The sequence below is a fragment of the Pongo pygmaeus genome, chromosome 2, assembly GCF_028885625.2.
Source record: "Pongo pygmaeus isolate AG05252 chromosome 2, NHGRI_mPonPyg2-v2.0_pri, whole genome shotgun sequence".
NCBI classification, from domain to species: domain Eukaryota; kingdom Metazoa; phylum Chordata; class Mammalia; order Primates; family Hominidae; genus Pongo; species Pongo pygmaeus.
The window spans coordinates 115,444,015-115,463,953 of record NC_085930.1 but is presented as its reverse complement, the minus strand read 5'-3'; the positions used below and the strand labels follow the sequence as shown (position 1 = coordinate 115,463,953).

Genomic DNA, 19,939 nt, shown 5'->3' with positions numbered 1-19,939 from the left:
GGTCTCCCGGTCTCTTAGCTCTGTTTCCTCAACTCAGGCAGTTCCTTGGATTTCATCTAGGTTCCACCTCCCTGTGCCATAGCTTGGAAGCTTTCAAGGCAGTAAGTAGGGACAAGGCCCACCACTTTTTTTTCCCTGTCTTCCAGGAATCACTGTTTTTCTTTGACAAGTGCCCAATGTCTTGAAAATTTTTGCTTCATATATTTTGTCTTTTTTGCAGAGGTGGGGTTGTTTCAGGCAGAAAGATAAATCTGGTCCCTGTTTATTTATCATGGCCTGAAGTGGAAGTCTACAATTATATTTTAAGTGAATGTGTAACTGTACTGAAGGGGAATATAAAAAGAAAGAATCCAAGTAACCTATGAATATAGTATTTGACTATGTGTTCTCAGGTGGAGTTGATGGGGGAAAGAGAAAACTTAAGACAAACCTTGAGCTCCTTTTATTAGGATTATTTTTCATAGTTGTATATGCAAAGCAGTTCAGAAACTCTTGTAGATGTAGTATTGAGGAAATGAGTAAATGTCTCAATGTTCTTGGGAGCCAGGATTCGCACTATAGAGGAAGATATACGCAGGTATGGAACAGGGCAAGGTGAGAAAGAATCCTGTGGCAATGGGTTTGAATTGGAGGCATTGGTGTGAATTCAAGCTTTGTAAAGTATGTGTGTGAATGTGTGTGTGTGTGCGTGTATGTATATACATGTGTCTATACTTGCATATATTTCTCAGCTTTGTCCACTGAATGGCCTGGAAGCAAAGAAACCCCAATAATGACATGCCCTGTATCCAGATAATGGTCTCTAATACCATTCCCCACTAAAGGGAAGCAGAGCTCCTTTGAGAAATGGTTGATTCCAGGGCTTGGGCAGGGAAAATATAAGAGGAATCTTGAATATTATCTTCCTTTGCCAGAAGGAAAAGATACTTAAAAAAAAAAACAACAACTCATAAGGACACAAGCGCCAGCTCGAAGTTACTCCTACTGGCAAAATCTGGGACAATTTAACCACCAAAATAAAGTGCAATAATTAATTATAAACAATTTAGAAAATAGCTATCTATGAGTCTATACCAGTAACAAATACATATATAAACAAATGGGGGAAAAGGAATGGTACTTCATTACAGTAGGCTACCAAGTGCTGACCAGTAAATATGGACAAGTGTTGGAGATGGAAAATCATCATTTTACAATCATCGTCGTAAGGATAGGATTAGGCAGGAATCATCAATGAAGCTAAATATAGGGGAAAGTTTTGATAAGCAGGGTATTTTCAAGGTCTTAAAGTATGTCCCCACATATTACCTATTCACCACAAGGGAAAAAAAAACAAGGTTTTTTTATACCAGAGAAGTAGGAAAATTCCTTGACTAGGTGATTAAAATTAACATCACCAACGAGGGGCAGATGAACATGTAATACAGTAAGAAGGACACGTCAGTATGTAGAATTCCAAGTGGGAATTCATGTAAATATAATAATAAGGAAACATTAGATAAACCCCAAGTGAGGGACATATATTAAAATAAAGTATGTGGTGGGAGTGGAGGGACTGTATTCTCCAAAAATGTTGATGTTGCGGATTTTAAAAATCTAAGAAACGTGAAAACTACCTGCAATACATGATCCTAGACTGCATTCGATACTGGAGGAAAAACAAAAAGCTACAAAGGACATTAGTGTCAGTTGACATTTATGCTATAAATTAGATAAAAGTATTATATCATGTTAAATTTAATGAGAACTATAGTGTGAAGTTATATAAGAAAACATCTCATTCTTAGGAAATGTACACTCTGATTATTAAGTGGTAAACAGCCATGATATATGCAACTTATTCTCAAGTGGTATAGGAAAAATATATTTAGAAAGAAAGAGAAAGTGAGCACCCAAATGATAAAGCAGATGAGGGGAAAAAAGGTTAATAATAAATGAATTGGGGTAAAGGGTATACTTACGTTCTTGTATTGTTATTCTAGCACCTTTTCTGTAAGTTTGAAATTATTTACAAAAGTTTTTTCTTGTAGTCTGGATGAATTCAGTATTTACAAAGTTTTTTTTTTTTTTTTTTTTTTTAAAAGGTTTTGGGTTGGCCACTTACTTGGTATGCTACATTAGCTATTACCTGAACTTTGATTACTCCTTAATGAAATGGTGATAAAAGTGTTAAAAAAAAAACCATCAATTGATCTTTGACATATTCTGACTAAGTCCATCGTTGTCAGAATTTACCATAAATTGTTATTTGTTTAGAGGTAAGTTTTTTCGTAAAGTACAGTGCCTGTATCCAGAATTACTGCTAACTTTTATTATTTACCAAATAGCTTAAATTTTCGTATGGCAGATTATAATTGGTCATTTCTTAATAAATGTGGTTTACACCAGATATTTGAGACCTCACCTCAAGTATCAGTTTATTTCCACTACCTTTATTTTTGCTAGTGGTCCATGCTTTATTTTTGGACCACCCGTGTTTCTTTACATACCAGATTCCCAAATATCCAACACCAAGACTAAGGGTAGTAGACTCTTGACATGCAGCTTTCAGATCAATTTTGGCTCGAGAGTTTTCTCCATTAAAGCCTGTAAACAGAATTACTCTGCTTTGAGAATGTGTTGGATAATTAGCTTAAAAGTTTAGGTTTGGTCTGGGATCTTATATACATAATATGTTCACGATTAGTAGAAAGAATTTTACTTTGGAGAATGTGACAGTCCCATTATGTATGCTTATAAAGCTCACAATTTTAAAATACAGAATTTTAAAATTGATAAGTACATTGATGTATTTGTTACAGGCTACCTGGACAAAAAATACAATACTATCATGACAGTTATTTTTTCCAGAAAACTTTCAGTAGACTTGCTGGTGAGTTAATATATGGATCAGAATTAAATGGAGTTGACTTGCATTTAACATCACTTGCAGTTTGGGACTGACTACAAGTAACCCGAGTTGTGAGTTAACAATCATCCTTTTTGTATTTCTTTTAGTCTCCCCGAGTGAAAGAATCAATATCAAATTCTGAGGTAAGTAATTGTGATTATTGAATCCTTGTTAAAGTATATGTGCTTTTGTTTTGGTTTCAATTCTAAGCACTTTTTTTTGTGCATATGTGTGCTTAAATGGGAATGCAACTTTATACCAATCAAATTTTAAAAGTTGGCCTAAGGGCTCAGAATGTTCTTCCTTGCTTCTTTGATTTTGTGAATTTTTTATTTTTATTTTTGGCTTGGGCTGCTGGAAGTGAAAAGTTATTTATTTATTTATTTTTTTGAGACAGGGTCTTACTCTGGTCACCCATGCTGGAGTGCAGAGGTCCAATCACGGCTCACTGCAGCCCCGACCTCCTGGGGCTCAAGTGATCCTTTCGCCTCAGCCTCCTGGGTAGGTGGAACCACAGGCACACACCACCATGCCTAATTTTTGTATTTTTTGTAGAGATAGGGTCTCACCGTGTTGCCCTGGCTGGTCTCAAGCTCCTGGGCTCAGGCAGTCTCCCTGCCTTGGCCTCCCAAAGTGCTGGAATTACAGGCATGTGCCAGTGTGCCCTGCTGAAAAGTAGTGTTTTTGCATTAATTTGTTTGTGAATTTGTCATATGCCACCTGTCCTTTTTGAATTTTTTCTTTCAGCCTCAGCCTCTTCTCTTGTGAAATAAGTTCTATTTTCTGTGGTTACTGCGTCAGTATGATAGGAAATCTTGTTAAACAGATTCTTATTGGGCTGGTTTTCCCTATTCTCATTACTGGAGGAAAACAATCATTTCTATGGTCTATTCTGTCATACAGTCTTACTTCTGGCAGCATCTTCATTCTGAGCTCAGTATTTGGTTTTAACACATCTCTTGCTCTTAAACCAATTCTATTCTTGCCTCTTTGCTAAAAGGTAACCTTTGTTTTTTAATTTATTTTGTATATAAAGTACATTTGTGTATGTGATTATATACATTTGTTTACATAGAACTGTATTAAGAGTAAAAACAAATACTATTCCTTCACATACTAACAGGCCGATATCTGTCAGCTTGTATTAGAACTGTTGTTCACTTATATGTGTGGCTCCTCTTCTTGGTAAGGGAATTGCGTTTTCCTGCCCCTTGAAATTACATATGCCATGTCAGTTACTCTGGCCAGTGACATGTTAGCAGAAGTGAGAACCACTCATGATTCCCCTTGTCTCCTTACTCCTGCTACCATGACCTGCATTCCTGAGTGAGGATGATACCGAGCTTGTTAGCCCCCGCTGGCGAGAGATAGACTTGAAGTATGTCCAAGAAACAACTGTTGTTGTAATGCACTGACACTTCAGGATTATTCGTTACTTCTAATTTAACCTATGTTGACTAATACTTGATTTCTCAGAAATTGAATGAGAGGCTATTTTACAGATTAGTTTTTGTTTTTAGTCTTCTCCTTGTTCCTTTGCCTAAATATCATCTCCACATGAACTCTTGCATACTCATATTCTCATGCTCATTACTTTGTTTTTAAATTTGCGATAAAATTCACATAATGTAAAATTTACCATCCTAATCATTTTCAAGTATATGGTCCAGTGGTATTAAGTGTATTCACACTGTAGTACAACCATCACCACCATCCATCTTCAGAACTATTTTATCTTCCCAAACTAAAACTCTGGCTATTAAACAGTAACTGCATTCTCCCCAGTCGCTGGCAACCACCATTCTATTTTCTGTGTATGAATTTGCCTACTCTAGGTACCTCATATAAGCGGAATTATACAGTATTTGTCATTTTGTGACCGGCCTATTTCACTTAGCATAATGTTCTCAGGTTCATCAATGTTGTAGCATATGTCAGAATGTCCTTACTTTTTAAGGGTCAGTAATATTCCTCTGTGTGTGTGTGTGTGTGTGTGTGTGTGTGTGTACACGTACCACATTTTATTCATCTGTCAGTGGACACTTGGTTTGCTTCTACCTTTTAGCTGTGGTCAGTTATGCCATTGTCAACATAGGTGTACAAGTATCTCTTTGAGACTCTGCTTTCAATTCTTTGGGGTGTTTACCTAGAAGTGGAATTGCTGGATATATGGTACTTCTATTTGTAATTTTTTGAGGGACCATCATACTGTTTTCCATAGAGGCTGCACCGTTTTACATGCTCATCAACAAGGGTTCCAGTTTCTGTGCATCCTCTCATTACTTTTAAAAATATATCCTTTGCATCTTTACTATAGATAAATGTGAGTACATACAATTTGGAAGCTAATAGTCTTCTGAAATAGTATTAATAATTAACATTTTCAAAAGTACTCTTAAAGGCCTACTTTTCTATAAAAATCTAGAACCAATGAGTAATTTATGACTTCTTATATATGAAGTTAAATGAACACAAAATTTTATTCCTTGTCTCCTTGATTTTGCTTATATAATATCACCTATTCAGCCTCTATTATTACTCTTTGAATTTTTTTCTCTTTCAACTTTACATTTTGGCTATTGCATCGTTTTTTCTCCCCCACTAACTGCATAATTTTGATTATGTTTAACTTGCTTTTATACTCAGTATCAGTCATTTCCCCCAAACTACATAATTAAAATTTATGAACTATTTCAGACATACAAAATAACATATATAAAATAACTTTTTTTAGTTTTAAAGTATCACATTCACTTTTAAAATGCATTTCAGATACGTTAAGGAATTATTGGTTGATTGTAAGAAATACAAAGTCCTCATGCATGGAAAAATATAGCTTCTATAATTTTGTATTACATACTTAAATCTGTATTTTGGAGGTGCTGTTTTGCTGGGCAAAGGAATGGAATAGATTTTGTTAAAGATAAATATAATGCAAAGTGAAAGAAGACAGACACAAAAGACTATATATTATATGATTCTATTTATATGAAATATCCAGAAAAGCAAATTTATAGAAATTAGATCAGTTGTTGCCTATGGCTGGGTGTGGAAGCAGGAACTAACTATAGGCACAAGAAGACTTTTTGGGGGTGATGGAAGTGTTCTAAAACGATCGTGGTGATGGTTGCACAATTCTGTATATGGTACAAAAATCGCCAAATTGTACAGTTACAGTGGGTAAATGTAGAGAAATATAAATTATACCTCACAGAGTTGTTAAAAGTTTAAAAGCCTAGAAATATTTGACTTCCATTTGGAATAGATATATTCGGAGTAGACACAAAACCTGTACACTACCCAAAAACTACTTTGAAAATACCACCCTGAAAGGCTGAACTTGCTGTCAGCAGACCTGCCTCCCTTTCCACACAACTTAAGCAACACTGTATGTGTGTTTTTGTTACAGCTCTTTCCAACAACTGATCCTGTGGGTACTTTGCTCCAAGTTCCAGAACAGATCTCTGCTCATCTACCTCAGCCAGCTGGTCAGATGCCTACACAGCCAACTCAAGTCTCTCTCCCACCCACTGCAGAGCCAGCAAAAACAGCTCAGGTAAAGCCAGGGATATGCTTTCATGGTCATTCCTTTGGATAGATGAAAAGAGCAGATATTAACGTGGAATACAACCTAATGTAATCAGGTTAATGTCTTGGTAGATTTTGAAACAAGTTAGAAATTCTGTCTTCACATTTTTAAGCATGTACAGGTAAGAATTTTACAAGGATCACATGCAGGTTTTTAAGCAACAGAATAAGTTAATGATGGAAATATTTCAAACATCAAAAATTTTGGGCTAATTTCTTGTCAGCTTTGTGTTAGATAATTACATTTAACTTCAGAATGCAGCTGATGAACTTCAACAGAGACTAGGAGAATCGATGGCTGTACTATTTTTGTTGTTGTTCACTCAGGCTTATACTTTTTATTAATACTCTTTGTTTTCTGTGGTTTTTCTCTATTACTCTTTTTAAGTTATTTGTCAATTTTGTGAGGGTTGGTTTATTAAGTCTGGGTATTATAATCTATAAACTCATTTATCCAGGCGCACACAAACTTTATTAAATCATACTTCTTTGAGAGGAGCCAACTGAATGAAGGCCCCACAGTGGGCTGCTACATGCTGTGTAACTCCTACTCTGCCTTCAATAAACCTCAGACACTGCATACAACATGTGGCCCTATGGTACATGGTTAAAGTAAGACTTCAGCATCCATTTATTAAATATTAGAAGTTCCATTTTCTTGTCTAACATTTTAGATGAAAAGAAATATAAATTAAAGGTCTGATTTTTTTTTCTCTTTTGCACTCCAGTAGATCATCTCGTGTTCTGCCTTTGGAGATCACTGCTTTCAGCATTTCCAATTAGTCATGGCACTTACTTCATCTAACTTTTTCATCCCTCAAGCTTTCCATTTCTGCCCGGCATATGGGAAAAGATACAGTTGTCTTAGGAAAACTGATGGAAAAATTAGATTTATTTTATAAACAACTTAAATCAAATGCATGTCCTCCCATAAGCAAGCGATAGCTGTACAATTTTCAGAGAGGATGAGTTTAGCCATAAAAAGATTGGAACCTGCGTATGGGTTGGATGGATTTCTGAAGGGCAGCTGGTTCAGGCTCTACCTTTTGTACTGCCATGTGGTGCACTGGCAGATTTTTAAAAAATGAGAAACCTAGCTTTGTGTTTTTCAGTCTTGTAGAGGGGAACAGGGGTCTCAGAAATATAAAATGTAAATGTGGCTATATGTGAAATTTCATCTGGGCTTGAGAGTTGTCTTTCTCATTGTGTTGACATTCGGCTTTTGTTGCTGCCTTGGAGCGCATGTCCTCCTCCAGCAGGGAATGTCCTGGGGATTAGTATGACCTCAGCTGCAGATGAAGAAAATTGCTGCCAAGTAGATGATTCCTCTGCCAGTGACCATTAGTCACCTTCCCACTTAATGTTTCAGGCAATGACTGCATACCTTTCAATGATTTTTAGGCTTTGTCTTCAGGATCAGGTTCACAAGAAACCAAGATCCCAATCAGTCTAGTACTAAGATTAAGGTAAGTAGACATTTTTTGTTTTGTTTTGTTTTGTTTTCTGAATACTCTGCATGTGCTGTAATAGTCTGTGCCTGAGAGTAACTGGATAGGATTGTATATCCTCCAGGATCAAGCTCTGTTTGCTTGGTGGTGTATTATTTTCCCCAGAAATAATAGCAACAGTGTGAGGACCTGCATGTTAGCAGGTGTTGTGACTAACTGGTGCACATGTTCTCTCAGTTGTTTCTATGCTAATTGGTGATGAATTTGTGTATTTGCAGTGTAGCTAGTTTGGGTTAGGAAGTGTAGCCTGTAATTGAGGAACAGTTTTTAGGGGAGCAGCACTAACTGGCTTATCTGAAGATCAGTCTTATAATTGTGACAAGGTAAACTCTGAGATCAACTAACCCAAGAGGGGAGCACTTTTTGATTGTGTAAATAAAGGCCTTGTTTTTAGAAGGTTAAAAGGAAACTTCTAAATGTTTTTGCAGTCTGTTTCTGTTTTGCAGCAAGTACCCTAAATTGGTGGTTCTTGGTGGGAACATATAGAGAGTTCCTGACAGATTGCTCAGCAGGAAGTGCCATAGGTAGCAGTCTGTTCATTTTAACTCCCTGCGCCCCTCCCACCCCCCCGCCCCCACCACCACCAGCACTAGTAGCTGGATTCAAATTCCAGAGCTTTCTTGTCAGAATCACTGTGGCTGTTGTATTGCTCTAGTTAGGTCTCTTTCTACTCATAAATGCATTTGAAAAAAAATTAGTATTAAAGTATCACTTGAGGCAACTCAGGCCTTTTAAAACTATTACTAACATTTTAAAAAAGAGTTCCACTGAATTACCATTAACTCATTCCCCTTGCACATATAAATTCCTGGTCATCTTTCTGTAAGGTCCTAATTGGAGATAGAGGCAGCAAGAGCTATTTAAGAGAATGTGGTAGGAGAATCTCATTGCTCCTTGCCACTAGGAGCAATGCATTTATGCCATAAATGTGAAAAGCATATTTGGTTACCTTTCCTTTACAGAAGCCTACTTAGTATACCTGGTCTCATCTCAAAAATTCTGAGTTACTAGGATGTCTTGACAACTTCATGCTGTTTTAATTCTACATAAAGAATAACACTTTAAGAAAATTATTGTGAAATGTATTAAGCACAGACTATGTATAGCACTCTTTGGTACTGTGGAAAGGTGGATACTGAGAAAAGAGAAAATTAAATGGCTCCCTTAATAATCAAGTCTAGGTTGGAAGTTGATTTGAACTATGTACTTACACAGCTAAAAGCAAATTTCAGGTAGTATATACATGCAGAAGTATAAGTTTGTATGTACCTGTGTAGAAAGAACGCAATGCAAGGGAAAATCATTTGGGGCATGTTATATTTGAGATGGGTAGTTCTATTTTAAGTACAATTTCAGTAACATCCTCAAGTATATTATTCATCAAATAGAAGTAAACCCTCTCCATTATTTATATAAAATAGATTTGAGTCCTAAGTGAGCAGGCATATCTGCCCTTAGATATAATGTTCTCATTTCTCTGTCTTTAAACAAAACCTCCAGGGATCCTGCTTAATCTCAGTACATGGTGTGATCATCACTGTAACTGTACCTCACCAGTCATGTTTGAATTTCTGGAGTCATGTAGTAACTCTGCTACCAGTATGGACCCAATTTCTTTCCCTATCCTCTCTGCCTACCCAAATCCTGCATATCTGTTAAGTCCTATATAAAAACTACCTCTAAAATTTTTCCTTATTATCCCCATCTCTCATATATTCTTTGAATTCCTATGGAATTTGAGGGAGTATCATGTATTTCATTTTATGAGTCTGCCAAGACTGATCACCAGAGGTAGGCAATGAATTGTGGGCATGTAGGAGTGGGGATAAGGATGAAAAAGGCATCCTGTATCATCTTAATCACACCTCCCTGTGCTCATACAATTTTCCTCTTAGTTTTATATGTTCTTGGTGGGAATAAGGATGGGAGTGGGCATATAAGAATCTACTCAAAGGCATGAAATTTTTATATTGATCAGTAAGGGACATAGATTCAAAGGGTTGTAGGACAATTAGATGGTCATTCTGAATCGGTTTTGCTCTGAGCTCTGCAGTGTGAACATATCTGAATATATCATATGATATATGGGAACAAAACAGTCTTTCTTGAGGCACAGCTTTCTTAATATATGTTGGCAGAATCTCTTTGCATAAATTTAGAAATTCTTATTTTATGCATTCTGCTTTCTTTCCTAGGAATTCCAAAAAAGAACTAAATGATATTCGATTTGAATTTACTCCTGGGAGAGGTGAGGCATCAAACGGATTGAAAACAAAATAGCTTCTAATTTGTGATTCAGTGAAATTTGTCATGAAGTTTCTGTCCTTTGTGAGGTTTTGCTTTTAAAGGATAATAAAAATTTTCCTGGTTTTGGGGAGCATATGAGTAAGATAAAAATGCAGTTCATTGGCTACTAAACACATTTAGAAAACCTTGTATAATAATACAAACAGTAATAAATATATAATAGCTCTTTACAGCTTACTATAGGCCAGGCATTGTCTTAAGCGTTATCTTATTAAATTCTCACAGCAGCCTACTAAGGAAAAATTATTATCCCCATATTATCGATGATGAAATCAAGACTTAGAGGCAAAGTAACTTGTTCAAGGTCACACAGCTGGAAAGAGGCATAGCTGGAATTCAAACCAGATCTGTCAGAATCCAAAGTTCATTCTTTATACATGGTCGTCCTCCATGATGGTAAAGAAACAAGGTCTGCAGTCTCCTCTCTCCTCAGACAGAAGCTGAGGTCTGTCATGTACTGTTTCTGGCTGTTGAACTTCACCTTGAACAAGGTGTGTTTTGTTTCTTGCCTTTATTACTCAGGGTTCTAATTTGGGTAGTAGCCAGCAAGTATCTTTTCTGTGTATCATGCTTATTCTTCTTGCTGTCTCACTATCATGAGCAACTAACCACTAAAGAGAAAAGATGCAGGTGTACAGAGGTGTTACCTGTTTTACTTTTTAAACACTAGGCAACATCACATTTTCAGGAATTAATTCAAATTGCTGGTTGCCTGTGTGAATGTGTGGACACTCTCTCCGCAGCAGTCCTCCTCTTCCCTCTGAGGGGCTCATTTTCAAGCCCTTGGCAACCAATACCACTGAGTCGGTTGAAGATGAGGTTAATTGGGGATATTCTGTCCTCATCTTTTTAGTTTCTGGTTATACCCATTGCTCAGATTGTACCACCTGGAATAACTAGATAAGAAGAAAAGCCCACCAGCATAAAAAAGTAAATGATTTTAGCAAAAGACTTGGAGTATGATTCCCAAAGAGAAGAGACAAAAACTTTTTGAGACAAAAATTGTTGCCTTAGTTTTTGAGAATAAATCATTCTGGTTTTTTAGCCCTAGAGATGTTCAGTATTCAACATCATGTCTCAGATATTTGCTACCTGGTTGATACAGATTCTGCCCTCTAGCTAGATCTGTGAGAATTCCACTTGAGATAATCTCAGTGGTAGGAAAAGTCTTTGTATGGAAGGAAGACCCTGCCTGCCTTCTTGGTTCTATGGATTTAGCATCCAGCTTGGGCCTAGCATGGCACACTGACACCCACACGAGCTGTGAGAGTTAACAGTGGCAAGCATGCACAAAAAACAGACCACTGTCTTCTTTGTCCTTGCAGATACAGCAGAGGGTGTCTCTCAGGAACTCATTTCTGCTGGCCTGGTCGACGGAAGGGATTTAGTAATAGGTAACTCCATTGCGTTCTGCTCATGGGGTCCTGTGTCTCTGTCTGTATACTTAGTACATAGAAAAGCAGGTTTTTTATTCCACTGAGTAGGTCTGATGGTTCTTGAAATGGTTCTTGACTTTGCTGAAATTACAGGTAATGGGACAGTTCCTTACACACACACAAAATTTCACCTGAGTTTGCTTTGTGACCTCCAATGATGGTAAGTAAAAGCACACTCAAGGTCTTTAGATTAATAGAAATTATGGCAAAAGTCACAAGTTAAAGTAAGCTTGGCCATATCTGATCTGTTTTGGATACCTAATTTTTGTGGCCCAAGTTGAGCAAAAGTCATTAGAGATTTAGTCCTAGAAAAGCAGGAAGGAAGAGAGAAGGCCCAATGAGGCCACAGGTCCATGTTACTGAAGGAACAGACCATGTCCTTAAACACAGTTTTCCGTGAAAGACCAGATAATAAATAGTTTAGGCCTTGCAGGCCATGTACAGCGTCTGTCGCTTTTAAACCTCTCTTAGCTTGCCGGAGAACAAAAACAGACCACAGGCTGGTTTGTTGACTTCTGGCCTTGGGCTTTCTGATCCGTAAATCAGGAAATCATACCTCTTTTACCTGCATGTTTTTCCTAGGTTAATACAACATTTTAAAGAAAGTTAATTTGACAGTGGTTCAAGGTGTACTACTTAGAAATGCGTTTAAAAGACACTTTCATTAGGGGAGTGATTATTTGATCTGTCTGCTTCCATTTTGATTGTACAAAGCATATTCTTAACTACCATTTAAGCTTTTAAAATATGGTTGAAAGTGGATTTATGTAACTTCTCATTCATTACCTTCTCTGTTTGTATGATTATAGTGGCAGCTAATTTGCAGAAAATTGTGGAAGAACCTCAGTCAAATCGATCTGTCACTTTCAAACTGGTACTCATCCCTTCTTCCTTATGAAAACATCTTGCCTTTTATATACACTGGCAGCTTCTCCAGACCAGCTTCTATATCCCCTGAGTGATGAGAATATTAAAATGTGGTGGATTGTGTTCATTTAGCCTCCCCAGTGCCCTGGGCTGATGTTTCCCTTTGAGTGGCCTCTCTTCCTCTGTCCATGCCAGGAAACCTCTGACCTCAGAGACCCTTGGCTGTTCATAAGAGAAACTATTAGCCAGTCTGACTCTAGCTGTTTACCCAGCCCCCCTCTTTTCTGGAATAAACACCTTCGTCAGTCTCCTATTTGTATCCTAGGGACCTGTTGCCCACTGCCTACCTTCCCACTATCCCATGTCTGTTTTATTTGCTACCTGCAAGTTTGTTTATAAATAATCACAGTTTCTCATTTTGTTTGGTTCTTAGGCATCTGGTGTCGAAGGCTCGGATATTCCTGATGATGGTAAACTGATAGGATTTGCCCAGCTCAGCATCAGCTAAACCACAACCCTGGAAGAGGCGGCCTAAGGAGATTCCACACATGCGTATCTCTGTTGCTTCTATTGGCCTAAACCCACTACTGCCAAAGAACCCAGCAACAAACCTCCCGGCTAGGAGCTTTAGAAGTCTTTATGTTCTTCCTGCCATCATTCCTCCTTTTCCCACAGGGAAAGAAAAGTTGGATCACTAGTGGCCAGCATCCCCAGAGTTCCGTTAGTAAACTTACTTCATATGTCCCCTGTCTTCCTCCACCTGAGAAGTGGCCCATGTGCTTCAAGGCCCAGGAGGGAGATCTGTCAGCTCATTCTTGCCTTACTCCAATGATGGCCCAGGTGGAAAAGTAGCAGCTGTATCAGGCTTCCTCATCCTGCCTGTTCCCCCACACCTGCCAGGATATGGACATCTTGGGATATCTCTTTACCACTGAAGTAGAATTGATTGTTCAGCTGGAGCCCAGAGAATTTAATTTAGTGTTTTTTCTTTGTACCTGATGTGAATTCTAGCAACCTTTGTTAGGAAAAAGCACAGCCTCAGATGGAGGCAGCCTAAACTGTGTTCTTGTTTTGTTCATGGTGTTTCTAAGCGTTTTGCTGAAGCTGCTCTCAGGCACCCCCTTCTTCATTGCTCTCTCCAGAAAGGGTTGCTAGCCTTAACTTCAGCTGGTGCAAAACATCTGACTGTAGCCGAACTTCAGCCATTGGATCCTTCAAAGTGGAACTTTGGATTGTTTTTACAGACAACATCGAGTAATGGCTTGTAAATGTGAATTTTGCCAGAGGTGGTTTTTGAACAGGAAAATCATAATTCATATCATTGGAGAAGTATTTATTTTCAAATATTAAATTGAAGAAAAACTCAATCCTCCCATGAAAATCAGTTTGCCTGGCCTCCAAGTCATGAGGAAATGGGTATGCAAGGCTGAGATTTCTACAGCAATAAAGGAGACACACACTGGGCCAGAGAGGCCTGCCTTCTGCCTGCTCTCCTGCACTGACCCTTTGGAGGGGGTCTCTGTGCTGAAGCTAATTCAAGATGGAAAGTGAAACCACATGTGCCGTGACCTTTAGGTGTTATGAGTAGACAGTGTTCATTTGATTTTCTACAGAAATAATATAAATTATTCTTTAGGTTTAAAAAAGAGCACTCGTAATGCAATATGTGAATAATCAGTGAGGTTGATTTTTCTTTTTTTCCTACCGTTTCATAGTCTTTGTCTAACTGCTAGTAACCCTACCGAGTTTTATATATGAGTGGGATACTCAATCTGGCCTTAAAAAGATACACAAAGATGGGCTGTGGGTCCCTGGAAAGGTGGAGAGTTGCCCTTTACAGAATCACTCGAGCCCTTTCCAGCATTGTTGGTCTGATGAACAAGGTTGTTGTACCTTATTTTCTCTTGGAACATATCTGAAAACCTTCCCCACAAATAACTTGTCACACCTTTTGTTTCATTCTGAGTCTTTAGTTTTAGTCATGGGCTTTCTTCACCTGCTCTAGGTGCAAAGGCATGTTGGGAAAGAGATGGATGTTGGGGAGGAAGAGAAGAGATGGATTTCAGATGGGAGTTAGGAGGAGAGTAGGTGAGATGATCAGACACTGAAGTTCAATGTCCCAGCAGTCTTGGTAAAAGGAGGGAGCCTGCTGAGCCAGGAGGGAGAAAAGAAGATTGACCAGCTTGCTAGAAAAATACTTAGCTTTTCTTTTTCTTTTTTTGTGGAGGGGGGATGGAGAGGAACAAGGACGGGGAGGTGGGAATGAGGTATAGAAAAGAGATAGCATCCTCTTTGGCACAAGACTAGTGGCTTACCTTAGAGTCTTTTTTTTTTTTTTTTCAAACCCATCAAAATCTACTTATTTATGAATCCAAGGGGTGGTAGCATCACTCTGTTCTAGCATTCTTTGTGGAGATGGTCTGGTGCCCATCTGGGAGTGAGCAGCAGCCCATCCCCTGTTCACTTTCTCTAGCCCATCATTACCTGTGAACTGCAGTGGGGCAGTCATGGCAAATAGAATTGGGCTGGGGTTTCTCCTTCTTTTCAGTTCATTGTTTTCCCTGCTAGGAATTAGAAGACAGACACCATGTCCCAGGACAGTGTTACTTCTTCTTCTGCATGATGTGTGGTAGACTCCCTTTGCTGGCTTGTGCAGTGATACTGAGAAAATACATTAACAGAAGCTGCCCAGGTGGAACAGCACGTAACCTAGTGAGTGACTGTACTCCTTTCTAGGAATGCTGATTCAGAGTGCACCTCTTTCACTAGGTCCCAGGATCCCCTTGTCCCTGGAGTAGGGACTAACTATAGCACAAAGTAATATGTGCCAATGCTATTCGTGAAATGTTTGGTCTTTCTAAATGACTAAAGGATTTGTTTGGGTTTTTGCTTAAGTTTTGAACCAAATCCTAGAGCCAGCTGATAATATTTAATAATCTGGAGGAGCGAATAATGATGTACCAATAAGTGGAGATTCCTCCTTATGATGTATGCTAGGTTATGGAAGATGTAAAATATTCAACTTTTTCCTCCTTTTTTTGGACTTTGTATTTTACTGCATGTTTTCTTCATTTTTAATCAATAAAGAGTCAATTGTCCTTAGTGGTGTATGGATGCTTTATTTTAGTGGCCGTTGGCGGAGAGCTGTGGGTTGTGGGTCAGGGAATCACTACCAACATTAATTTTTCATGCGAATAGAAGCCAAAGTACATATAAACTGTAAAGTGTGTCTGTTGATCTACAAATTATCTAGAACCATTAAAGCCATTATATAGTTGGGGAAACTGTAACCCTAAAAGGGAGGGATGAGGTCAGCCCAAGGAATTGCATAGGATGGGATATGGAACTCCTTTTATTATCTTTTGATCTTTTTTAAATCTTTGGTTTTGCTTGTGCTGTTGGGCAAGGAAGGATGCCAGATTCAAGCCCTTGGGAGTCTCTTTAGAAAGTTCAGAACAGGGCTGAACTTACCTCTTCTTGGCTTTGATATTGCAATGGTGAAGTTACATGTAAGATTCTAGGCTCCTTTGTATTCCTGTTATCCTCCCACTGCAGGAGGAATCTTCCCTCATCATCTGTCCTTCCCAACAGCAGTGGCTTTTGATCCATGATAACACTGCTTGTGGGTCCTGGTATTTCAGAGTTCAGGGCTATGGAGCGTTGGAGTTGACAGTACTGTTTGGCCTACAGCTAGTTGAGTTTGCTTTCAAGATAAGCAAGTTAAAAAAGTGGAATCAAACTATTGTGGGGATAGGAAGGAGCTGCTGGTTACTCATAAGTGACCATGGTATATCTGGAGGGAAGAGAAAGGGGTCAAGGGCAAATTGAGCTTCCACTTGCCCATTCTTTCTGACAAGATCAGGTTATATCACTAGGCTTGGTTCCTTAGCTTTATTTGTTTGGCAGCAATACTCAGTGCATCCATTCAGGGATTCCTCCTTTGGGTCAGGTCATCTACCCCAAGGTTTTTTTTTTCTTTAATGGACTTTAATTTTTAGAGCAGTTTTAGTTTCACAATCAAATTGAGTAGAAATTACAAAGAGTTCCCACACACCTCCTGACTCCACCCACAAACAGCCTCCACTACTGTCAACATCCCCCACTAGAGAGGTACATTTGATACAATTGATGAATGTACATTGACACACTATTATCACCCAAAGTCCATAGTTTACATTAGGGTTCACTCTTGGTGGTGTACGCTCTATGGGTTTTGACAAATATATAATGACATATATCCACCATTACAGTATCATACAGAATAGTTTCACTGCTCTAAACTTCTGTGCTACCTGTTCATCCCTCCCTCCCCCACTAGCCTGTGAGAACCACTGATCTTTTTACTGTCTTTTGCCTTTTCCAAAGTGTCATATAGTTAGAATCAAACAGTATGTAGCCTTTTCAAATTTTCCTCTTACTTAGTAATATGCGTTTCAGTTTCCTCAATGATTTTTCATAGCTTGATAGCACATTTCTTTTCAACATAGAATAATACTCCATTGTCTGTACCTCAGTTTATTCATTTACCCACTGAAGGACACCTTGATTGTTTCCAGATTTTGGCAATTATGAATAAAGCTGCAGTAAACATCTGGGGGCAGATATTTGTGTAGACAGTTGAAAACAGCAACAGCTTATTTGGATAAACTCCAAGGAGCACGATTACTGGATCATGGGTAAGGCTATGTTTTGTAAGAAACTGCCAAAACTTGTGGCTGTACCATTTTGTATTCCCACCAGCAGTGGATGAGAGTTCCTGTTACTCCACATCTTTAACAGCATTTGGTGTTACTGGTATTTTGGATTTGGCCATTCTAATAGATGGTAGTGATACTTCTTTTTAATTTGCAACTTCCTAATGACATTTGCATCTTTTCATAGCCTTATTTGCTATCTGCATATCTTCTTTGGTGAGGTGTGTGTTCAGGTCCTTTGCCCTCCCCACTTCCCCCCTAATTTTAACTTTTTATTTTGAAATAATCTCAGACTTACAAAAAAAATTACAAAAACAATACAAATAATTCCCCTATACCCATCTCTCCCAACTTCCCCAAATGTTAACATCTTACATAACTACTTACAATTATCAAAATCAGGAAATTAACATTGATATATTATTGATGTCATAATAGTCTACAGACGTCATATAGTCTGTATAGTCCATAACATAATATAGTCTACAGACGTTACGCAAAAGTTGTCAATTGCTCCACTACTACTCTTTTTCTGGTCCCACGATTCAATTCAGGATCTCACATTGTATTTAATTGTTATAATTCCTTAGACTTTTTCAACCTGGTATAGCTCCTTGTGTGTCTTTGTTCTCATGGCCTTCACACTTTTGAAAAACGACGGGTAGTTGTTTTGCAGAATGACTCAATTTGGATTTATCTGATGTCTCATGATTAAATTCAGACTATGCATTTAGAGAAAGGAAACCACTGAATTGATGTCAGGCTCTTTGCAATTCATCATCAGGAAGCACACCATGTAAACATCTCATTAGTGGTTATGTTAACTGATCGCTTGGTTAAGGTGTGTCTGCTGGATTTCTCCACTGTAAAGTTACATTTTTCCTCTTAAAATTAATGTTTTGTGAGGAGGTAGTTTGAGATTATATAAATCTTGTTACTCATCATACTTTGCTCAAAAATGTTAGCATTGTTTGATGATTCTTACCTAACATAATTATAACTGTGATATTTGCTAAATAATTTTTTTCTTTTTTGTTTTAAATTAACTGTCCCAGATTCTGACTAAATGAAGATTTTCTGTTTCCATCATTTCTTCTACATTTATTAATCGGAATTCTACTGTGAGGAGGAGCTTTCCCTTTTCCCTCACTATGTGTGAGTTCAATTATTTCCTTATGTAAGCATGACTTGCCAACAGAATATATTATACTTGTTAATTTTTGATGAACTGTTGGGGAGAAATGATATCCTGGTGTTGGTTTCTTTAATTATATGTGAGGTTGGAAGGTTAAAGGGCCATTTATAGTTAATAGACTTTTGCTTATTTTAAAATCAGGTTATTTTTCTTATTGAGTTTTAACACTTCTTTGTATAGTTTTGTTAACAGTCTTTTATCAGATATGCCTTTTGCAAATATTTTCTCCCAGTCTGTGGCTTATCTTCTTGTTCTCTTAACAGTGTCTTTCACAGAGAAGATGCATTTAATTGTAATAAAGTCCAGCTTACCAGTTATTTCTTTCATGGAGCACATCTTTGGTGTTGTAACTAAAAAGTCATTACTATGCCCGAGGTCATCAAGGTTTTCTCCTGTTATCTTCTAAGGATTTTATAGTTTTGCATTTTCTGTTTGGGTCTGTGATTCATTTTGAGTTAATTTTTGTGAAGGGTGTAAGATTGTAGAGTCAGTTTTTTTGCATGTGAATGTCCACTGTAATAGTGGACTCATCTGTTTCTCCTTCCACTTCTATCAGTTTTTGCCTGACATGTTTTGATGCTCTGTTTTTAGGTACGTGCACATTAAGGATTGTTACATCTTCTTGGAAAATTGACTCCATTAAGTAATGTCCCTCTTTATCCCTGGTAACTTTACTTGGTCTGAGCTACTCCTACTATCTTTTGATTAGTGTTGCATGGTATATTTTTCTCCATTTCTTTACTTTTAATCTATATGTGTCTGTTTCTTGTTGAAAACATGTAGTTTTGGGTCTTGGGTTTGTTGATCCACACTGACTACCTCTGCCTTTTTGCTGATGTTTTTAATACCGATGGCGTGTAAAGTGATCAACTATTGATACAGTTGAACTAACACTTGTTATAGTTTTCTATTTGTTGGCCTTGTTCCTCAAACTTATTTTTGTCTTCTACTCTTTTTCTGCCTTTTGTAGTTTTAATTGAGAATTTTATATGATTTTATTTTCTCCCTTTTCTTAGCATACCAATTATATTTCTTTTTTATCTTTGTTTAGTAGTTGACTAGAGTTTGCAATATATATTTCTAACTAATTTAAGTCTCTTTTCAAATAACACTATACTGTTTCACAGGTAGTACCAATACAAAATAATCCTGTTTCCTCCCTCTCATCCTTTATGTTATTGCTGTCATTCATTTCAGTTACACATAAGCACATATATATATATGTATATATATGTATATATGTGTGTGTGTATATATATATGTATATATATATACAAGCAAAGATAATCTAATTTGCTGCTGTTATTTTGAAGAAAATGTTATCTTTTAGGTCAATTATGTTTAAGTAAAATAAACATTTTTTTTTACCTTCACTTATTTCTTCTCTGATACTCTTCATTTCTTTATATACTTCTGAGTTTCTGACCTACGTAATTTTCCTACTCTCTGAAGAT

The 19,939-nt window shown here is 37.5% G+C and overlaps 1 protein-coding gene across 2 annotated transcripts in view; it reads left to right on the top strand.

The window, feature by feature from the left end:
• The window catches only part of OXSR1 (oxidative stress responsive kinase 1), a 92,862-nt gene extending 77,168 nt beyond the window's left edge, over window positions 1-15,694 (top strand). Inside the window, exons 12-18 of one of the 2 annotated variants that reach the window (XM_054481234.2) lie at window positions 2,998-3,033; window positions 6,300-6,446; window positions 7,880-7,944; window positions 10,182-10,234; window positions 11,619-11,687; window positions 12,539-12,603; window positions 13,030-15,694. In XM_054481234.2, the coding sequence (XP_054337209.1) occupies window positions 2,998-3,033; window positions 6,300-6,446; window positions 7,880-7,944; window positions 10,182-10,234; window positions 11,619-11,687; window positions 12,539-12,603; window positions 13,030-13,104 (510 nt within the window). In that variant the 3' untranslated portion in view covers window positions 13,105-15,694. Of the gene's footprint in view, window positions 1-2,997; window positions 3,034-6,299; window positions 6,447-7,879; window positions 7,945-10,181; window positions 10,235-10,518; window positions 11,587-11,618; window positions 11,688-12,538; window positions 12,604-13,029 lie in introns of those variants that run through there. The other variant, XM_063662024.1, reaches the window with a different exon arrangement.
• Window positions 15,695-19,939: the final 4,245 nt, after the last annotated feature.